This window comes from Acipenser ruthenus, chromosome 28, assembly GCF_902713425.1.
Source record: "Acipenser ruthenus chromosome 28, fAciRut3.2 maternal haplotype, whole genome shotgun sequence".
NCBI classification, from domain to species: domain Eukaryota; kingdom Metazoa; phylum Chordata; class Actinopteri; order Acipenseriformes; family Acipenseridae; genus Acipenser; species Acipenser ruthenus.
Genome location: NC_081216.1, coordinates 9,702,474 through 9,721,813, shown reverse-complemented (window position 1 = coordinate 9,721,813; position 19,340 = coordinate 9,702,474). Strand labels below are relative to the sequence as shown.

Here is a 19,340-nt window from a genome sequence, read left to right as displayed (position 1 = left end):
CTACCTCTGGCCTAATAACGAACCTGATACATGACAACACCAGTGATCTATTCTGTCACCATTGATTTGATTAAATTAGGTGTAGCAAGATTATGAAAACCAACATGTGAATCTCTAACCTTTAATAAAACAAAGAAAAATCATAGATAAATTCAATTCCCTTTTAGCTTGGAAAAAATATATCAGGAAAATATAAATTAATTTGGAGATTTTTTTTTTATTTCAACAAAGAATAAAGGCCTCAAAATAAAACTACTGCGCCGATTCCAAATACGACGGCTTCTAAACAGGTCATCAGTCTGGAGGCAACGTTAATGTGGAGTGCGTCTGTCCCAGTAGACGTGTACGAGGAGGAGCCACAGCAGGAGGCATTCGCAGTTCACTTCAATGAATGTGACAAGGAACAGAGTCAGCCTCTGACAGCCTGTCCACAGCAGGGGGAGAGAAGCAGATCGACCACACCAAGGAAAGGCTGACATCTAGTGGACAGCACTGGAACTTCATACATGCCACTGAATGTATCTTTAGTCCTAAACTTTGTGAGCTCACAACACCCCCATGACATACAGCAGGCATTCGAGCCTCTCAGAGCAGTGCTCCTGTAAATGAATGGGCCGTCTGCCCAGGGCGCAGGCTTGTCCTGTCTCAAGGTCGCTCCTGTATGTGAAACCAGTTTGAGAAGCACGGCCTGGGAGTGCAGCAGCTCTGTGTCTTTAGCATATCACTCTCCAGTGAAGGTTTGAACAGGGCTATTGTGATTCTATTACAAAACAGTCACATTAGCAGAGCACAGCCGTATCAGCAATGTGAACATCCCAATGGATTTGAAATGTGCTCCATACAGGACCGCAGCAGTACTGACACGGTGCCGTGATGCAGCGACAGAGCCCCAGCGCTGCACCCTCCTACCAATGCAGCTGCCCCAGCGCTAGCATTGCTTTGCTATCGGGGTGCCATCGCACTGCTATTAAACATTGCTTGGGAAGGTCACTAGTGTAGCAGTGCCTTCATTACAGTCCTGTATCAGAGTGCAGGATCTCTGAGCTCAGCCCTCACTCCAGATGCTGTTGTCATTAATGTGATCAACGCAGGCAGCTCTCTATTTGAAAAGGCTTAGATCCCTCAGAATTCATTTCACAGAGATCACCTCCGGCTACTGGCTGCAAATTACTTTCAGTCACTTGGCAGATTGGTCTGGAATGGGAGTCCTGACCCCAGGTGAAAGTCTTCACATCCCAACTGCTGAGAGTCCAGCAGACTCCATTGATTCAGGATGGAAGTCATGCAGCCTTTATTTCAGATCTCTAACTTCCTTTTTAACTAATAAAGATGCGACAAAATGAATAGAACCTATATTTCTGAGAAGTATCTTTCACACCCCAGGCGACACGACAGGCAATGCGGGGACAATGTAAAATAAATAATAGGATTGAATCAAATTTTTTGTGATTTACTACGGAATTGAGCAATCAGAGAACAGCTTACATGCACATGGTCCACCAAGGTGAAGCAGTAGAGTTTTCTTTCTTGATATAATGCGTCTTGTCATAGGAAAAGGGGGTGGGGACAGAACGCCTAGCCCCAGACACAGCCTAACCAATAAGGACGTGCCGCGGGTAAACCAACAGACTCCTTTGTCTAGAATAGTATAAGAACATGGCTCCAGGAGTCATATTTGGCCAGTTTTAATCTTCTGAGATCTGTTTTGCCATTGACACGAGAAACAAAATAACAAAAGACTGCGTCGTTCATCAAGACTCCCGACCATCTCGTCGAAATCGAACTAAGTAGATTTCTTAATTCTTCATTAAGGCACAGCTAAATCATCGAGGTTTGCAAGGTCGTGTGAGATAGTAAAAGCGTGGGTTTGGTGTGATTGGTGCATGCCTTGTAATAATGTCAGTCTATGCTACGGCTGCATTAACCAGCGTTTGATTGAGGGGAAGGTTTGGTGCCTAATGCAAACTGTGCCTAATCACAGAGCTTGTGTTAAAGGCACAGTGTCCCGCCCGTATGGGTTTACAAAGAAATAGCGCTGGGACAAATATTGAAATGTTGGCCCAAACACTGCTTGAAATACATTGGGTGGCATGAATGGTCATGTTCATATTAGTTCATATAAAATAATGCGTAAATGAGACTTTATTAAAAAGATGCGAAGGAAACCAATGCAGAAATAACATCTGAAATTAATCCCATGCACTCATTTTACTGCCTTTTATTTAAAAGGCATCTACTGTAATATGGTACACAGGGTTAATCCAGGCGCTTCTCTGTGGATGTTAAACATGCTGTCAATGGAAAAGGGGCGTGTGTTTAGACTGCTGATGTGACGCTGTGACAGATCAGCAGATCAAGTGGAGTTTAATTACAGCTCAAAACAGTTCTATTGGCCTCCATTGATTCGTTTTTTTCCACAGCAGCCAACATGCCAGAAGCTATGGCATGTTACACAGCACACTGCAACCTGGATAAGACAAGGTCTCTCCCACTGTTTGAAACGACCAGCCTCTTAAAAGAATGCATAACCAAGGTGCTTCCCTGTTACCATTAGCAAAGCTGGGCTCTATTGTCAAAAGGTCTAGCTGAGAGATGTCTTATCCAAGGAAGCTGACCCCCTGGCAGGCTCTCTCAGTCCGCTGTGCGCTCGTCTCTCATACAGTACAACACTCAGGGTCATGGATGACTATAGTTTATTACATGGCAATGGCACTGCTGTGTATTTGTTCTTCTGCAGCGCGTCTCTTTATGATTTATTGCTCGAGGTGCTTTGCTATTCTGTAAAATACGCAAAGCAGAATGGAATAAGATAAGATGATGAAGATCATTATACATACAGTTCTTATACATACTCACAGGCTATTCAGGGGGTTACAGTTTGCTCAATCTCGTATCATTACTTCAGTGCTTGGTCATTTCATGCTTTACATAGAACTGAACTGACCAGACTGAATGGCAGAGTCACACACCAGAGGCATTGGCAATCAACTTTTCCAGAGGGATTATTTGTGAAAAGATTCTGACTGATTTAAAAATGAATCTCAGTCACAACAGCCATGCACATGGACTCTACAGGGAAACGATGACAGTGTCATTTGAAGTGGAATGGTTGTGTGTTTGTAACCTGCTGGCTTCCTATTTGGGTGCTTTGTAGTGGTGGTCTCACAGCATGCAGTGACATTTCAGTGAAATACAGCAGCGCTCTGCACAGCCCACCTGCGTGACCTTCTCTGTGACGTTCTGTGTTCGGTCTTTCAGCTTGCTGGCAGCGATGATCTCGATCTCCGTGGCCGAGGCCGGGCGCAGCTTCTCCGCGCCCAGGTCCCCCAAGTTCAGGGTGATATGGGGGATCTTGTGGATGGTGCGGTAGCGCATGAGGTCCGAGTCTGAGGTGGAGTTCAGCAGGCTGGGCTTGAAGGCATTCGGAGCGCCTGGGAGGGGCGAGAGCAGAAGTGGGGGGGGGGGGGGGGGGGGCGGATTACTAACTTTGAAACCTGTTTCATTCACTAGCTCTCCAGCATAGGAGGGCTATGGTTTCAATTGTTTAACTGACCAATGTAATATTCATTTCAGTTCAGAGCAAGCAATTAGTTAATTTTACTTCCTAACCCTAGAGTGTAATTGCCCTCCAAAACCTAATTGGACGTCACTGAATTAGGGGATGGCAGTCTGGCAGTCTAAAGGATGATGCCTGTGTTCCTGTGTGCCACTGTGTGCCTCTGTGTTCCTGTGTGCCTCTGTGTGCCTCTGTGTTCCTGTGTGCCTCTGTCTTTGTATCCCTGGGTATCAGTCCCTGTGTCTCTCCCTGTGTGTCTTTGTGTCAGTCTCTCTGTCTCTCTGTATCTCTGTGTGTCAGTGTCTATGTCAGTCTCTCAGTCTCTATCTGTGTCCCTGGGTGTCAGTGTCTCTGTGTCTGTCTCTCTCTGTGTCCCTGGGTGTCAGTGTCTCTGTGTCTGTCTCTCTCTGTGTCCCGGGTGTCAGTGTCTCGGTATCTGTCTCTCTCAGTCCTAGGTGTCAGTCTGCCCCTCACCTGTGTTTGGGACACAGCCTCCCCTCATGGCATCAATGTGGTCGAGCGATGAAGCCCGGCGCAGGCTCTGCATGCTGTCCCGGGAGTGTGTTCGGGACAGGCTGCCCGTGTTGAAGGGTGTGTCCGGGTCCAGGTGGTTGGGCGCGCGCTTGGGGGAGGAGTGGCTCACTGGCTCCGGCTGCCGGTCCTGTTCAATCAGAGCCTCCGTCTCAGACTGAGTGCAGCTCTCCTTCGAGGGGATCCGGAACTCCTTCAAGGGCACCTCCTCACTGCAGGGCTGGGGGAGGAGTGGAGAGGAGGGGGAGAGGGCAGAGATGGGAGAGGAAGGAGAGGAGGAGAGGAGGAAGAGGTGGGAGAGGGGAGAGGTGGGGAGAGGAGGAGAGAGGGGGAGAGGTGGGAGAGGGGAGAGGTGGAGAGGAGGGGAGAGGGGAGAGGTGGGAGAGAGGGAGAGGAGGGGAGAGGTGGGGAGAGGAGGGGAGAGGGGGAGAGGTGGGAGAGGGGAGATGGGAGAGTGCACAAAAATGAAATACACTCTCAACTTGATTAGACAGCCACCCAACACTAAGAAACACCAGAGGGAAATATTTGAACTTACAATACAATAAGTAACATACACAAGAACGGAAAAAAACAAGTGCCAAAGTATAATTAGCAGATCCCAGAATAAAACTGTTCCATGCAATAACTGACTGCATAATTTAACACATTTCTTTACAAAGCTTAAATTAGAGTGGAAGTGCATGTGACAGCCTGTTCAGAGCATGGCAGCAAGCCTCCCTTTTCACAGCTTTCCAGTGAATACCTTCTAGTGTAGAAACACGCTGTGAGGGGGAGGTGTGAAGAGAAGGCTGAGGGAGCAGCCGTCATTCAGGACTGAGGTCAGGCTGAGTGAGGAGAGCTGGGAGACCAGCAGCGAGCACACATGCTGCTTTTAATATGCTTTCTAGAATGTCTGTAAACATTCAGGGTGTTTTTTTTATTGCAATGACTTTAATACTATGTTATTCTTTATTTTATTTGATAAGGTAGATGTTTTTACAATGAGTTCAGGAGCTGCTCTTCAGTTTCAGTTCCTGCCATAGAGGTATGTAGAGTAATAAAGGCTGATCAGTGTTTTATATTAGTACACTCCAGCACTATAGATCAGTGTTGTATATTAGTGTTGCTCCAGCACTGTCTAGTGCACAGCTAGTGTATTGCAAGCAACCTAAAGGAAATCCAAAGTGGCAGATCACAAGATGGCGCTGTTACTGATGTAGCCATGGTTACAAATATCTCTGGCAGACAACTAGACCTGGAGAGAGCAGCTCCTGGACTCAAGTACAAGCACCTGAGCACCGACACAATCACAACACTGGAGTATCTGCAATAGGAACCACTCAGAATTATTGCAAACATCATACAAAAAAAGACAATGTCAAACTACTTACTCTTTAACTAAAACATCGATTCCATGTGTTTTATGTGCATAACACTGAAACTTTATAACTGCAGCATGTCTTCATGGGGCTGGAAAATAACCCCTTGTCTGTATCGCTGGTGTTCTGTCAGGATGAATCGTTTTGAACCTGGCTGAGGACAGGGCATTCCTGGCAATCTGTACCTCAGTGCATACCCTTCAGAGGAACACTGTGGTTCAATGGCTTTGGGGTTATTGTTCATGAACACATGTGAGTGGGAGTGATCCTGTCTATATCGCAGGGTAGTGCTGGGGGTACACACTGCTGCGAGTGATCCTGTGTCTCTGTACCGCAGGTGATGATGGGGTGTAGAGGTGGGCAGGCTACCGATCCCGGACCAGCCCTCTTATCCACTCTGAATGTGCTCGGTGTCTGGCCAGTAGGGTTCACTGTTGTGCGATGAAGAGAAACAATCCCTTCTGGTTTCCCATCCCCCACCCCAGGAGCGTCAGAGCCAATGTGTCGCCGTCCTCGGGGTCCCCAGCAAAGTTCGGCCTCCTTGCACAGCTTGGAAGTGAACCGGCGCCGTCCAACCTGTGTGACTCATCCTGCGCTCCCTGCGGCAGCGCTTTAACTGGATGAGCCACTCGGGGACTCCTCTCAGTTCCGGCTTTTTAACTCACATCGCAATGCATTCTGGTACGTGTAGTCCTGCTTCTTTTAACAAAAAGTTACAAGTTAAAGATACCTGAGACAGGTGAAAGATACCAGAATGCACTGCATCCCAAACTGTCCTGGTGAACCTAGAGCTATATGATCACCCTAAATTTCACAAGAAAGACTGGACAGCATTATGCCTGGACACTGGCATTGCAGGGAGAGCCCATCACTGTGTCACCCCCACCTCTTCATACAGCACAGCTGCTCCTCTGTACGTACTGACCAGCACTGGGCTAACCATTCAGAACCGAGCCTGGGACTGCAGCGTGGAGGAGGAAGGGGGTTTGAGAGCTCACCTCTAAATAGTCGACTATGACTCCATCAAACTGCTCCGTGGACAGGGAGGTGCGCCGCAGAGCGATGGCTCTCAAAGACGGCAGCTTCAGCCTCAGACGCCTGTTCTGTCCTGAGGAGGGGAGATAGCGGAGGGGGGTGGAGGGGTGAGGGGTGAGGGGTGAGGGGTGAGGGATGAGGGATGAGGAGGGGAGGGGGGGGAGAGTACATTAAGGAATTGAATGTTTTTAATTTTAATTACATCTTTGTGCACAGGATAATGCTCTTAACAGTTTATAAGTGTAGTTGCTATTGATAAGATGCTATGATGACGTGACAAACAATTAAAATATCCTCATTGCAGCGCTCAGGACAGACATTTGTCATCATCAACAGCAATATGCTACTCGCTTTCCCCCAGTTTCTCCAATCTATCCACTTAATGTTATTTTCACTCAGGTCTGCAACTACAGATGATCCCCCAGACACCTGCTAATCTCCTCCCGGCTCCTCCCTGTACTGACCTGTTGGGATCCAGGGAGCTCCTCCCGGCTCCTCCCTGTACTGACCTGCTGGGATCCAGGGAGCTCATCCCGGCTCCTCCCTGTACTGACCTGTTGGGATCCAGGGAGCTCCTCCCGGCTCCTCCCTGTACTGACCTGTTGGGATCCAGGGAGCTCCTCCCGGCTCCTCCCTGTACTGACCTGCTGGGATCCAGGGAGCTCCTCCCGGCTCCTCCCTGTACTGACCTGCTGGGATCCAGGGAGCTTCTCCCGGCTCCTCCCTGTACTGACCTGCTGGGATCCAGGGAGCTCCTCCCGGCTCCTCCCTGTACTGACCTGTTAGGATCCAGGGAGCTCCTCCCGGCTCCTCCCTGTACTGACCTGCTGGGATCCAGGGAGCTTCTCCCGGCTCCTCCCTGTACTGACCTGCTGGGATCCAGGGAGCTCCTCCCGGCTCCTCCCTGTACTGACCTGCTGGGATCCAGGGAGCTCCTCCCAGCTCCTCCCTGTACTGACCTGCTGGGATCCAGGGAGCTCCTCCTGGCTCCTCCTGTACTGACCTGCTCGGGTCCAGCTCTGCTCCAGTTTGTGCCTCAGGCCCCCCCTACTGGCCGATCTCCCCCGCAGCACCTCGAAGTTCAGGATGAACATGATGACGGCCCCCTCCTCGTTCTTCACAGGAACCACATCGACCAAGCAGGGCAGGCAGGCTCCTGAAACACAGACACAGTACGGTTAGGACAGCAGAGAGAACTGCACACACACATAGGAGACACACACACAGGAGAGACATACACAGGAGAGACATACACAGGAGACACACACACACAGGAGAGACATACACAGGAGAGACACACACTCACACTAGCACTCACGCATGGTTAGGACGAGAACCCCCCCTCCTGTCTATAATAATATTAATATCTTTATATAGAGCCCTTTCATAGTGGACCACCATCACAAAGCGCTTTACAGAGGTAGGCTGTGAACTATGCATTATATGCAGAGTCACTTACAATAGGACATTGATTTAACATCTCATCTGCAGGACGGCGCACAAGGAGGTTAAGTGACTTGCTCAGGGTAACACAGTGAGTCAGTCAGTGGCAGAGGTGGGCTTTGAACCGGTGACCTTCTGGTTACAAGCCCTGGACTTTAACCACGGGACCACACTGCCTTACACCTGTGTCACGCTTTCATTCCCAAAGGACATTGTAAATGGCATTTATAGACACAAGTTTTTTCAGAAGTGTTTTTTTCTGAGATATGGAAGTTCAGTTCAAACTGCAGCTTAAAAGTTCTTCACTTCCTCTCTAAGCGCTTCTGCTGAAATATGTTAAACAAATGAAGGTTATTAGTACTGAGTCCCACACTGCTGCCAAGGCTGAGAGCTAATACTGTGAGTCATTCATGAAGAGGAGCCTGGAATAAACAGTTTCCAGTAATCTGTTAGTGTCAGCCAAGAGACAGGTCCCTATTGCCCTGACGTCTCATTCATCAATGCATCAACAAGCTTCTTATACCTAAACTGTAAAGCGCCTTTCAGTGGCAGAAACGCCTGAATAAAGGCTCTCTGTGTTACCTTGTGTAAAACACTTTGAGCACAGGCTGTGAGACAGGCAGCTGCGCAGGGAAAGACGTGCGCCACTCAGAAATGACAAGGGGTGATACCAAACAGCCCGCTCTCCACAGGGCTGCCTGCTGTGCCTGGCTGACTGGCAGCACTGGAGGGCTGGATCCCAGGATCCCGATGTGCGCCAGTGCTTCTCCGGGGCTCTGGGGGGCAGTCAGGCTGCGAGTGAGCAGGAGAGGGAGAGGGAGGGTGCCCTCAGCTAATCCATCTCCTCCCCACACTGGAAACATGATACCAGCTCACACAGCTCAGCCGTGGACAGGGCACAGCACAGCGTGGGCAGCTTTTATTTTCCTTTCTAAAAAAAAGCTCAGTCCTGATGGACAGCTTATTGTTTCCGTGAGAAGTCACTGAATGAGATGCAACCAGAGAACCATTCGTTTACCCAACAATATTGCTGCTGTATTCTGCACTACTCTAACTCTTCCAGCACTGTAGCTCATGGGTATCTATCTTTGCCTTCTCTTATTACCTGATTAGAATGTTTCATTTTTCTCTTTTATAATGCACTGGTCTTGTATCTCTGTCCCTGTGTGTCTCTGTGCCTATGTGTCTCTGTGTCTGTGTGTCTCTATGCCTGTGTGTCTGCTAGTGTATCTCTGTATCTGTTTGTGTATCTCTGTGCTTGTGTGTCTCTGTGCTTGTTTGTCTCTTTGCCTGTGTGTCTCTGTCACTGTGTGCCTCTGTGCCTGTGTGTCTCTGTGCTTGCGTGTCTGCTTGTGTATCTCTGTGTCTGTGCCTGTGTGTCTCTGTGCCTGTATCTCTGTGCCTGCGTGTCTCTGTGTCTGTGCTTGTGTGTCTCTGTGCCTGTATGTCTCTGTGCCTGTATCTTTGTCCCATGTCACTGTGCCTGTGTTTCTCTGCCTGTGACTCTGTCCCGTGTCTCTGTGCCGTGTCTCTGTGCCGTGTCTCTGTGCAGTCTTTGTCCTGTGTCTCTGTGCCTGTATCTCTGTGTGTCTCTGTGCCTGTGTCTCTGTGGCTGTGTCTCTGTCCCGTGTCTCTGTGCCCGTGTCTCTGTGCCGTGTCTCTGTGCCCGTGTCTCTGTGCCGTGTCTCTGTGCCCGTGTCTCTGTCCCGTGTCTCTGTGCCCGTGTCTCTGTGCCCGTGTCTCTGTACCATGTCTTTGTCCTGTGTCGCTGTGCCTGTACCTCTGTGTGTCTCTGTGCCTGTATCTCTGTGTCTGTGTCTTTGTGCCTGTGTCTCTGTGCCTGTGTCTCTGTCCCGTGTCTCTGTGTGTCTCTGTGCCTGTATCTCTGTGTGTCTCTGTGTGTCTCTGTGCCTGTGTCTCTGTCCCGTGTCTCTGTGCCTGTGTCTCTGTGCCTGTGTCTCTGTGCCTGTGTCGCTGTTCTCTCGTACCTCCCTTGGTGTAGTACAGCACCTCTACCTTCCTCTCCTCAGAGCCCAGGAGGGCCTGTGCCAGCCCTGCCACCGCAGTCTTCAGTGTGCCCGGCCCTGCCAGGAACTCGCAGGTGCAGGGCTGCTGCATGATCTCTGCCCGCGAGTACTCAAACATCTCGCAGAAGCCGTCATTGCAGTAGATTATAGCGCAGTTCTTCATCTGGGCATTGGCAATCAGGAACTTGCGGTCTGTGGAGGGAGCGAGAGACAGGCGGTTAGGAAAGAAAGATACAGATACCTACTCCCCTTCCCTGCACAGGTCAGCTGATCAGCAATCAGCCCTCCTGCTTTTATCTGTAGTACACTGTATGACAAGTTTCTACAGTACACTTCACTTTAATCCAATCAAGCCCACAATCAGCAATATACAACCCTTAATGAAATAGGGAGAAGTACTCTGTGCTGAATAGGAGACCCCATACTGGTGATGAAGATTACTCATGGAATGGATCTCCATTTGAAAAGTTCTATATGAGTTCTCATATTCTGTAAGATTCTCTTCTTCTTGTTTTCTGGTTTTGCACATTGTATTACTGCATCAGAAAGCAGCCTTGTGGCACTGGCACCTCTATTCATTATTTCAGCGCTATGTGACTTTGAAAAAAGTAAACCCAACTAAAACTAGTGAAATAGTTTCAGTGTCTTGTTTAATATAGAGGCATAGCCAAGCCTGATGCAAAGTAATGTTTACAAGGCGTAAAAAATCAAGTACAAAATGAAAAAACCAAGACATGCTTGTGAATTGCAGTCATTCCACTGCCACACTCAGGACTCGATCGATTCCATGGAAGTGTGAGCTACAGCTAACTGGACCACAATGTTCACTGTGGTGCTTTCCCCATGCATATGCTGAGAATGTGATGTACCACAGTTTATACGTGTTTCACCATATTCAGATGTGATTTCCCATGCTTGCACTAGTCTGCCCTCCTGGTTTACTGCAGTAGTGGTTCTCAAAGCACAGTGCTCCCTAACTCTATGCTGTGAATTGCTGCTGGCTGCGACAGTACAGTCCACATTGAGACACCAGCAATACTGTATAATGTATGGGGCCCTCATTCACCGAGCTGTGTAATTACAGCACAGAGCAGGGATCAGAATCCACAGCACCACTGAAGCAGACGTAATGAAAACACTGCAAATGAAATGGGATTTCTTTGTTCTGCAGGACATTGAAAAGACTCAGTAGAGAGCATTAAGTGAACAGACTGCAGTGCATTTGAATGTGTAACAATCCTTTGTCTTGTACCCGGCTACCTGCATAGGGAAATGTGCCTGCAAGCCACTGTTAAGAATCGACCCAATCGAGCAGGAGCAGACAGCTTGACAGGATACAGCTTCATTCATTAGTGCAGTTCATGTGGGACAGGAGGCTCCTTCATGCAATCAATACATCACAGCCCTTCCATTCTCTCAAACTGAATCTGTAACAGCCCATAATAACTGTGTCCCCTGTACCTGTAATAGTGAGATAATAGAACCTGAGCTAAAATAACTGCAGCACTTATTGAACTTATTAATACATTCAAAAATAAAACACAAAGTGTGCAAACGAGTCAGCAACTTCTTTCACCATTGCTGCATAAACTTCATAAATACATTCCTGAAAGACAAAGTGACATTTAAAAAGAACATTCCAAAGCACTTAAAAATAGGCTATATTTTGATCTAGCCTAATTATTCGCTGGAATCTCGACAGAATGTGATTCTGACAGCGAGCAGCATGACCTGTATAAATAAATAACCAGCACATCTGCAGCCCAAATACACAGTGCCATTTCTGTTCCAATTAAACAAGCCTTCACTGCAGTGAAAGGGCAGGGAGACTGAGCAGGACCTTTCAATCGTGGTTTCACAGCTGAAGAGCAAGAGCAGCCTGGAGGAAAGGAAGGGAGATCCGACATCACTTCCTTCAAACCAGCCTTACTGTGCGTGAGTCTGACAAAAAACACATCCAGACAGCAAACACAGGAACAAAGAAAGAATCGAACTAAACACACAGCATCCTAAACAGATCAGAACAATGCAAGAAAGAATCCAACTAAACACACAGCATCCTAAACAGATCAGACCAGTATTCACAAAGCTCTTAAAACCAAGCTTGTGAGACTGAGCAAAGTGTACCCTAACCCTAACCCTAACCCGAGACAAGTTCAGAAATGGGCAGGCCAGGTCGCACTGCTTGAGCGTTCAAGTTAATGTATTCTGCGGTCATTTGAATTCTCCTCAGGAGCTGTAAATTATTCAAAGAGCTTTGACTTCTTCTGTGATCTCTTTATGATGCTCACTTGATCCCCTTTGATGTGACTAAAGCTGACTGAGATCCCTCATCGTGCAGCTCTGCCTTGTGTTAATCACACACGCAGAGGTTTTAATGCTTCCAACACTTTGACAGCGCAGTGATCTCTTCGATGAAGTGAAGATGATGTTGATGTTCTACTCAAGACCTATTCAAACATCACATTAATAAGAGTGTTGTATCCCACGTCTTCATGAGTGAGCCGTATCAGCCGCCATTAACTGGAGCTGCTGCAATAAACAGACGAAAGTGAAAAAAGTATCACCTTCCTCACTACCTCTGAACAACCTTCAGTAACAGCATGATCCACAGGAGCTCCCAATGCAGTGCCCTTTACAAGAGCATCAGCCTCAGGCAATTCCCAGTGACCAGGATATCAGAGCCTGTGACAGTGTGACAGGATATCAGAGCCTGTGACAGTGTGACAGGATATCAGAGCCTGTGACAGTGTGACAGGATATCAGAGCCTGTGACAGTGTGACAGGATATCAGAGCCTGTGACAGTGTGACAGGATATCAGAGTCTGTGACAGGATATCAGATCCTGTGAGAGTGTGACAGGATATCAGAGTCTGTGACAGGATATCAGATCCTGTGACAGGATATCAGAGCCTGTGACAGTGTGACAGGATATCAGAGCCTGTGAGAGTGTGACAGGATATCAGAGTCTGTGACAGGATATCAGATCCTGTGACAGGATATCAGAGCCTGTGACAGTGTGACAGGATATCAGAGCCTGTGACAGCATGACAGGATATCAGAGTCTGTGCCAGTGTGACATGATATCAGAGCCTGTGACAGTGTGCCAGGATATCAGTCTGTGCCAGTGTGACAGGATATCAGAGTCTGTGATAGTGTGCCAGGATATCAGAGCCTGTGACAGGATATCAGAGCCTGTGACAGTGTGACAGGATATCAGAGCCTGTGACAGGATATCAGAGCCTGTGACAGTGTGACAGGATATCAGAGTCTGTGCCAGTGTGACAGGATATCAGAGCCTGTGACAGGATATCAGAGCCTGTGACAGTGTGACAGGATATCAGAGCCTGTGACAGTGTGCCAGGATATCAGAGCCTGTGACAGGATATCAGATCCTGTGACAGTGTGACAGGATATCAGAGTCTGTGACACTGTGACAGGATATCAGAGCCTGTGACAGGATATCAGAGCCTGTGACAGTGTGACAGGATATCAGAGTCTGTGCCAGTGTGACAGGATATCAGAGTCTGTGAAAGGATATCAGAGCCTGTGACAGGATATCAGAGCCTGTGACAGGATATCAGAGCCTGTGACAGTGTGACAGGATATCAGAGCCTGTGACAGGATATCAGAGCCTGTGACAGTGTGACAGGATACCAGAGCCTGTGACAGTGTGGCAGGATATCAGAGCCTGTGACAGTGTGACAGGATATCAGAGTCTGTGACAGTGTGACAGGATATCAGAGTCTGTGACAGTGTGACAGGATATCAGAGTCTGTGACAGTGTGACAGGATATCAGAGCCTGTGACAGTGTGACAGGATAACAGATCCTGCGACAGTGTGACAGGATATCAGAACCTGTGCCAGTGTGACACGATATCAGAGCCTGTGACAGGATATCAGAGCCTGTGACAGTGTAGCAGGATATCAGAGCCTGTGACAGTGTGACAGGATATAAGAACCTGTGCCAGTGTGACACGATATCAGAGCCTGTGACAGTGTGCCAGGATATCAGAGCCTGTGACAGAATATCAGAGCCTGTGACAGGATATCAGAGCCTGTGACAGTGTAGCAGGATATCAGAGCCTGTGACAGTGTGACAGGATATCAGAGCCTGTGACAGTGTGACACGATATCAGAGCCTGTGACAGTGTGCCAGGATATCACAGCCTGTGACAGAATATCAGAGCCTGTGACAGGATTATCAGAGCCTGTGACAGTGTGGCAGGATATCAGAGCCTGTGACAGTGTGGCAGGATATAAGCCCTGCATAAAGGCAGGAGGAGCCCTGCAGTCAGGGCTGCTGAGAAACAGGCTAAAGGAGGAACAGCCCTGTGTAGCCAGGCTAAAGGAGAAACAGTCAGAAGAAAAGGTATTATGTAAACCTGCCATGTGTGTGTTTGTTAAAAAGTGTTTTAAAGGGCTGTATATATATATTGTATATATACACACACACACACACACACAGGGGTGAAATTCTCAACAAAAAAGTGCAGGTACTCATATGCACAGCCGGGTGTAAATATTTTAAAAATGGAGACAATTTGAGTGCCAATGAATAAATACTTTTAAAATGTATACATATCGGCCTTTAAAAATAACTGATCAATTATAACAAATTCACCATAAACAAGGAAGCTGGAAATACTGAAAGCGTTGTATCCTCTGCATGTATCACTCAGTCATGTACTGTAATATAACACTGAAGCTAAACCTTAAATGACAAGCATTAAGAAATATTACACTATGCAGTAACTGCTGTAGAGAGGGAGTTTTGTTTCAAGATATCCTAAAAAAGGATGATGTTATAAAAAATGGTAGAAAAACAACTGTGCTATGAAAAAATGATCTAAGGTCTAAGTCAAACAATGCACAATAGGAGCTAAATACCCCTCAAATGTATTATGTAAGGGCAGTGTGGAGTAGTGGTTAGGGCTCTGGACTCTTGACCGGAGGGTCGTTGGTTCATTCCCAGGTGGGGACACTGCTGCTGTGCCCTTGAGCAAGGTACTTTACCTACATTGCTCCCGTAAAAACCCAACTGTATAAATGGGTAATTGTATGTAAAAATAATGTAATTGTATGTAGAAATAATGTGATATCTTGTAACAATTGTAAGTCGCCCTGGATAAGGGCGTCTGCTAAGAAATAAATATTAAGTAACAGGCACCACTACTACTAATGATGTACTTGACTTAGCCATTTTAATCTCCATAGTATTCTCAGCAATCATCCCCATACTTTCCAGACCCTGGGTACTCGCCTACAACAGGAACTGGCCATGCTACAATAATAGCCTTGGATTAGAACGTGTATGCCTGTTTCTTTTATGTATTTTGAACTTATTACTTATCCTACAATAATATATTCTGTGTGTTTCTGCATAGATTAATTACCATGATTTATTCCATACAAAGATTTTCCAGGCAGAAACAGTATAAAAGTAGACTTTTTAAATGTAATAAAATGTTATCCCTGGTATTGTGGTTTCTGCTCAAGAAACAAAGTGGCAAAAGACACGTTTTCATAAAGTAATATCATTACTGTGGTTTAATTATGCCTTTTTCTTTTTGATGTGCACGCAAGTGAAAACTCACGTTTAACTTAAATAAACTCTTCAAAATGTTTTAGAAAAGGGGGCATTGTACAAAGATAAAACACCTCATCGTTTTGGTTTTCATTTATTACAGTCCTCATAACAGAAAATACTAGGATCACAACAAAACAAAATGTTGATCACTATGTTATCATGTACCTTGAAAAGCATGACGCACACCTCCATCTGTATCTCGATTCTGACTCGCTTATCAAATCTGAAGCAGCACTTTCATCCTGTTTTTTATGTTATTGTTAATCCCTACTGTCCCACACATCACTTGCCATTTTATAAACTTTCATGCAAATTCTGTCAATGTGGTAAATTGGTGCAACACTGATGTGGCTTTTTGCCTTCAAATTCATGTGCAGCAATGTTTATTTTGAATATGTCAGATAGTTCTCCACCGCACTATAGAAAATAATCATTACTTTATAATAATCAAAATTACTCCATACCGCTGTTTTCATGTCTCACTGCTAAAGTCTTCTCTCGTTGATCAACCAATGAGCACTGACACAAAGCGAAATGGGCAGGATTTCATTCTAATCAGAATGAAAGCTCGGCCAATCAGCATGCAATGATTATACTGACGTTAATGGTGGCCAATAGCAGCTAACAGAAACAGAAGCAGTATCAGAAAACTAAATGGAAGCAGCACGAACTGTGCTGAATGAAACTGCATTTGAGAAACGTTGCGCTAGTGGACTGTGAGAGTGGATGGAATGCATCCGCGTTGGATGAAAAGCAGATGAAATAAGTCCCAGTACCCAGTACCGGCATCAATAAGTCCCAGTACAGAGTACCGGTGAGTACCAGCAGAATTTCACTCCTGTCATATATTTGTCTGTTTAAACACCAGATTCCGCCCCTTTATTATTAATTGGGGTTATTAAAGGAATAGACCCTCTACTACCACATTCTCTGCTGTGTCATGAGATTTCTATGATGGCCACACAGTGCAAGCAGACCAGCTGCTGTGTGTAACACCACAGGAATTTAGGACTGCATTCAAATCTGCTTTTACTGTAATCCTGCTCTTAAACATTCATAAAACAAACACGTTATTGCAGTTCTCTCTTGCCTGCATGTTTCTGCTGAGTGGGAATGGCAGTTCAAGAGGCCCTGATTCCTGCTAAGGGCTTGGGCTGTACAAGCTATACGGGTTCTTTAGAGGCTGGTGTAGCAGGGAAGGCATGGCTCTATCAAGGGCTTTTGAATTTCATGTTTAAAGTTGTTAAAAATCAATAGAGGGCTTCAAAGAGGCATTAAACCAGCCTCACAACCAGCTGCACTGCTGGCACCATGAGAAAATACTGGAGTAATGTGCACACATTCTGCAAAGAAACAAATCATACTGGAGTAATGTGCACACATTCTGCAAAGAAACAAATCATACTGGAGTAATGTGCACACATTCTGCAAAGAAACAAAACATACTGGAGTAATGTGCACACATTCTGCAAAGAAACAAAACATACTGGAGTAATGTGCACACATTCTGCAAAGAAACAAAACATACTGGAGTAATGTGCACACATTCTGCAAAGAAACAAATCATACTGGAGTAATGTGCACACATTCTGCAAAGAAACAAATCATACTGGAGTAATGTGCACACATTCTGCAAAGAAACAAATCATACTGGAGTAATGTGCACACATTCTGCAAAGAAACAAATCATACTGGAGTAATGTGCACACATTCTGCAAAGAAACAAATCATACTGGAGTAATGTGCACACATTCTGCAAAGAAACAAAACATACTGGAGTAACGTGCACACATTCTGCAAAGACTATAATATTAGTTCAAACACCAGAGATGAATGCCTGAACAGAAAGTTATTTCAGTATTATATTACGCTTTGTTTTCCAACACGGGTAGAGGCGAGCTGTATATCTGTTTCCTTGTGTCGCTGATCTGCCGGACCAGTGCTACTGTGCATCAATCTGGCTGACAGCGGGGTCTATACAAGCACAACCTCCCCAGTGCCTAGGCTGCTATATTTAACCACATTTTCAAAAATGGTGGGAAAAAAAACTAGATAAGAAATAAAAAGAGTTCAATAGTTCGGGACAAACACTAATCACAAAATGTTTAGTACAAATATTTATCGTGGAGAATGCAGAGTATGGGATTTTACAGAGAAGTATGTTGTATGTACACATTAATTTGTCATCAAACCTAACTTGGTTTGAGGGCTCGCTGCCTGGCCAACTGGATGAGGTGGAGACCCCATAGACAAAACCTAGAAATTACTTTTAAGAAAGGTGGAGATGGGGAGGTGGTGGGTTACGATGAAATCGAAACACAACTGAAAGGGAAGAGGGTGTTTATAGTGCTAATAATCTTAATTAGCTAATGTGTAAATTGAATGATTCAGTTTGGTGACGCAGAGATTGGTGTCTGACCCTCCTCCCTAACTTTAGTTATGAACTTCATAAAAAACACAATGTATTATGCATCGTTCCTCACTATCTTGTACAGCACTTTGTGATGGCGGTCCACTATGAAAGGTGCTACATAAAATAAACATTGATTGGTTGATTGATAAAACTATCAACACAAAATAACACATCAAAGATGCACATTAAATGCAAGTTCTAATTCTAATTAGTATAATGGTTATTAATATTACTGATATAATAAACATAAACATAATAATAATAATAATAATAATAATAATAATAATAATAATAATAATAATAATAATACACTGCAGATCGATTCATTTCGATTGACTGTTAACCTGATAAATACACTCTCACTTACTCAACTGCAGTGCACCTGCTAGCTGGAAATGACCAGGGCTATGCTGTGGCAGGTAAACTAAAGCGCGCAGCATCTCGAAACTAATGAAAAGTGCTTACTTTGCCCTTCAAATTTCCGGATGATGGTGTCCAGGTAAGTGTTCTGCGGCGCCACGTGGCCCCTTCTCACTGGCATATTGAATTAGACAAGCTTCGCTTTCTCCAGCATTCACCTTAGCCGCTGCTTTCGGGTTCTGTAGTACGTCTGTCCAGTGAGAAAGAAAAAAAGCGACCTGCTCAACAGAGACCGGTTTTAATGAGGATCAGCTGAATCCAGGTTGCCAAGGCGATAGGAAAACGCCGTATCCGCACATGCAGAGCGCCGTCGAAGAGGAGCCGGGTGGAGGGTACAGTACTATTGTGTATTGTACTTTGTTTCCACAGTTCAAACAAACACGAAGGCTGGAGAAACAGCGAGGTGAGGGGCTGGAGAGGGAATGAGTGCCGTGAAGCAGGAGCGGGGATGTGTTGAATCACGCCCCCCCTTCAAGACTATTTACCATGTGAGACTGGAGGAGGTTGTCAACACTGTCAGATGCCTGGTTGACAAGAAGCAGCGTCTCCCCCTGCTTCTCAACCTCAAATTCAGAGACTGCCTGAAAACAGACGATTCCATTGAGATCTGGGATTGGAGCCGAAACAAAATCTCGTAACTCTCTAATGAACAAATTGTCAAAATTGTTTGACTAAAATAGTATTAATTCAAGTTTGATTTTTTATTATAAAAAATTATATATATATATATATATATATATATATATATATATATATATATATATATATATATATATATATATATATATATATATATGCTATTCAAAATGCATGTCATGGAAGCCATACATATACATTAGCTTGAATGAACGTTATAAAGAATGCTTTTATAAAACAGAAGAATATAACACTTCTATCTTTCTGAAGTATTAGTACTATTTTGCTAAATTAATGGTTCTTGTGAAACAATCCTATTCTCAGAGG

General features: G+C 45.6%; 1 protein-coding gene across 1 annotated transcript in view; it reads right to left on the bottom strand.

Annotated features, from left to right (window-relative positions):
• Positions 1 to 18,965, bottom strand: part of LOC117434697 (potassium voltage-gated channel subfamily H member 6-like) — a 68,672-nt gene extending 49,707 nt beyond the window's left edge. The window contains exons 1-6 of the mRNA XM_059003189.1: positions 18,423 to 18,965; positions 9,915 to 10,145; positions 7,487 to 7,639; positions 6,447 to 6,556; positions 4,031 to 4,307; positions 3,217 to 3,431 (exon numbers count right to left, since the gene is read on the bottom strand). Coding sequence (XP_058859172.1) covers positions 3,217 to 3,431; positions 4,031 to 4,307; positions 6,447 to 6,556; positions 7,487 to 7,639; positions 9,915 to 10,145; positions 18,423 to 18,498 — 1,062 coding nt within the window. The 5' untranslated portion in view covers positions 18,499 to 18,965. The remainder of the gene's footprint in view (positions 1 to 3,216; positions 3,432 to 4,030; positions 4,308 to 6,446; positions 6,557 to 7,486; positions 7,640 to 9,914; positions 10,146 to 18,422) is intronic.
• Positions 18,966 to 19,340: the final 375 nt, after the last annotated feature.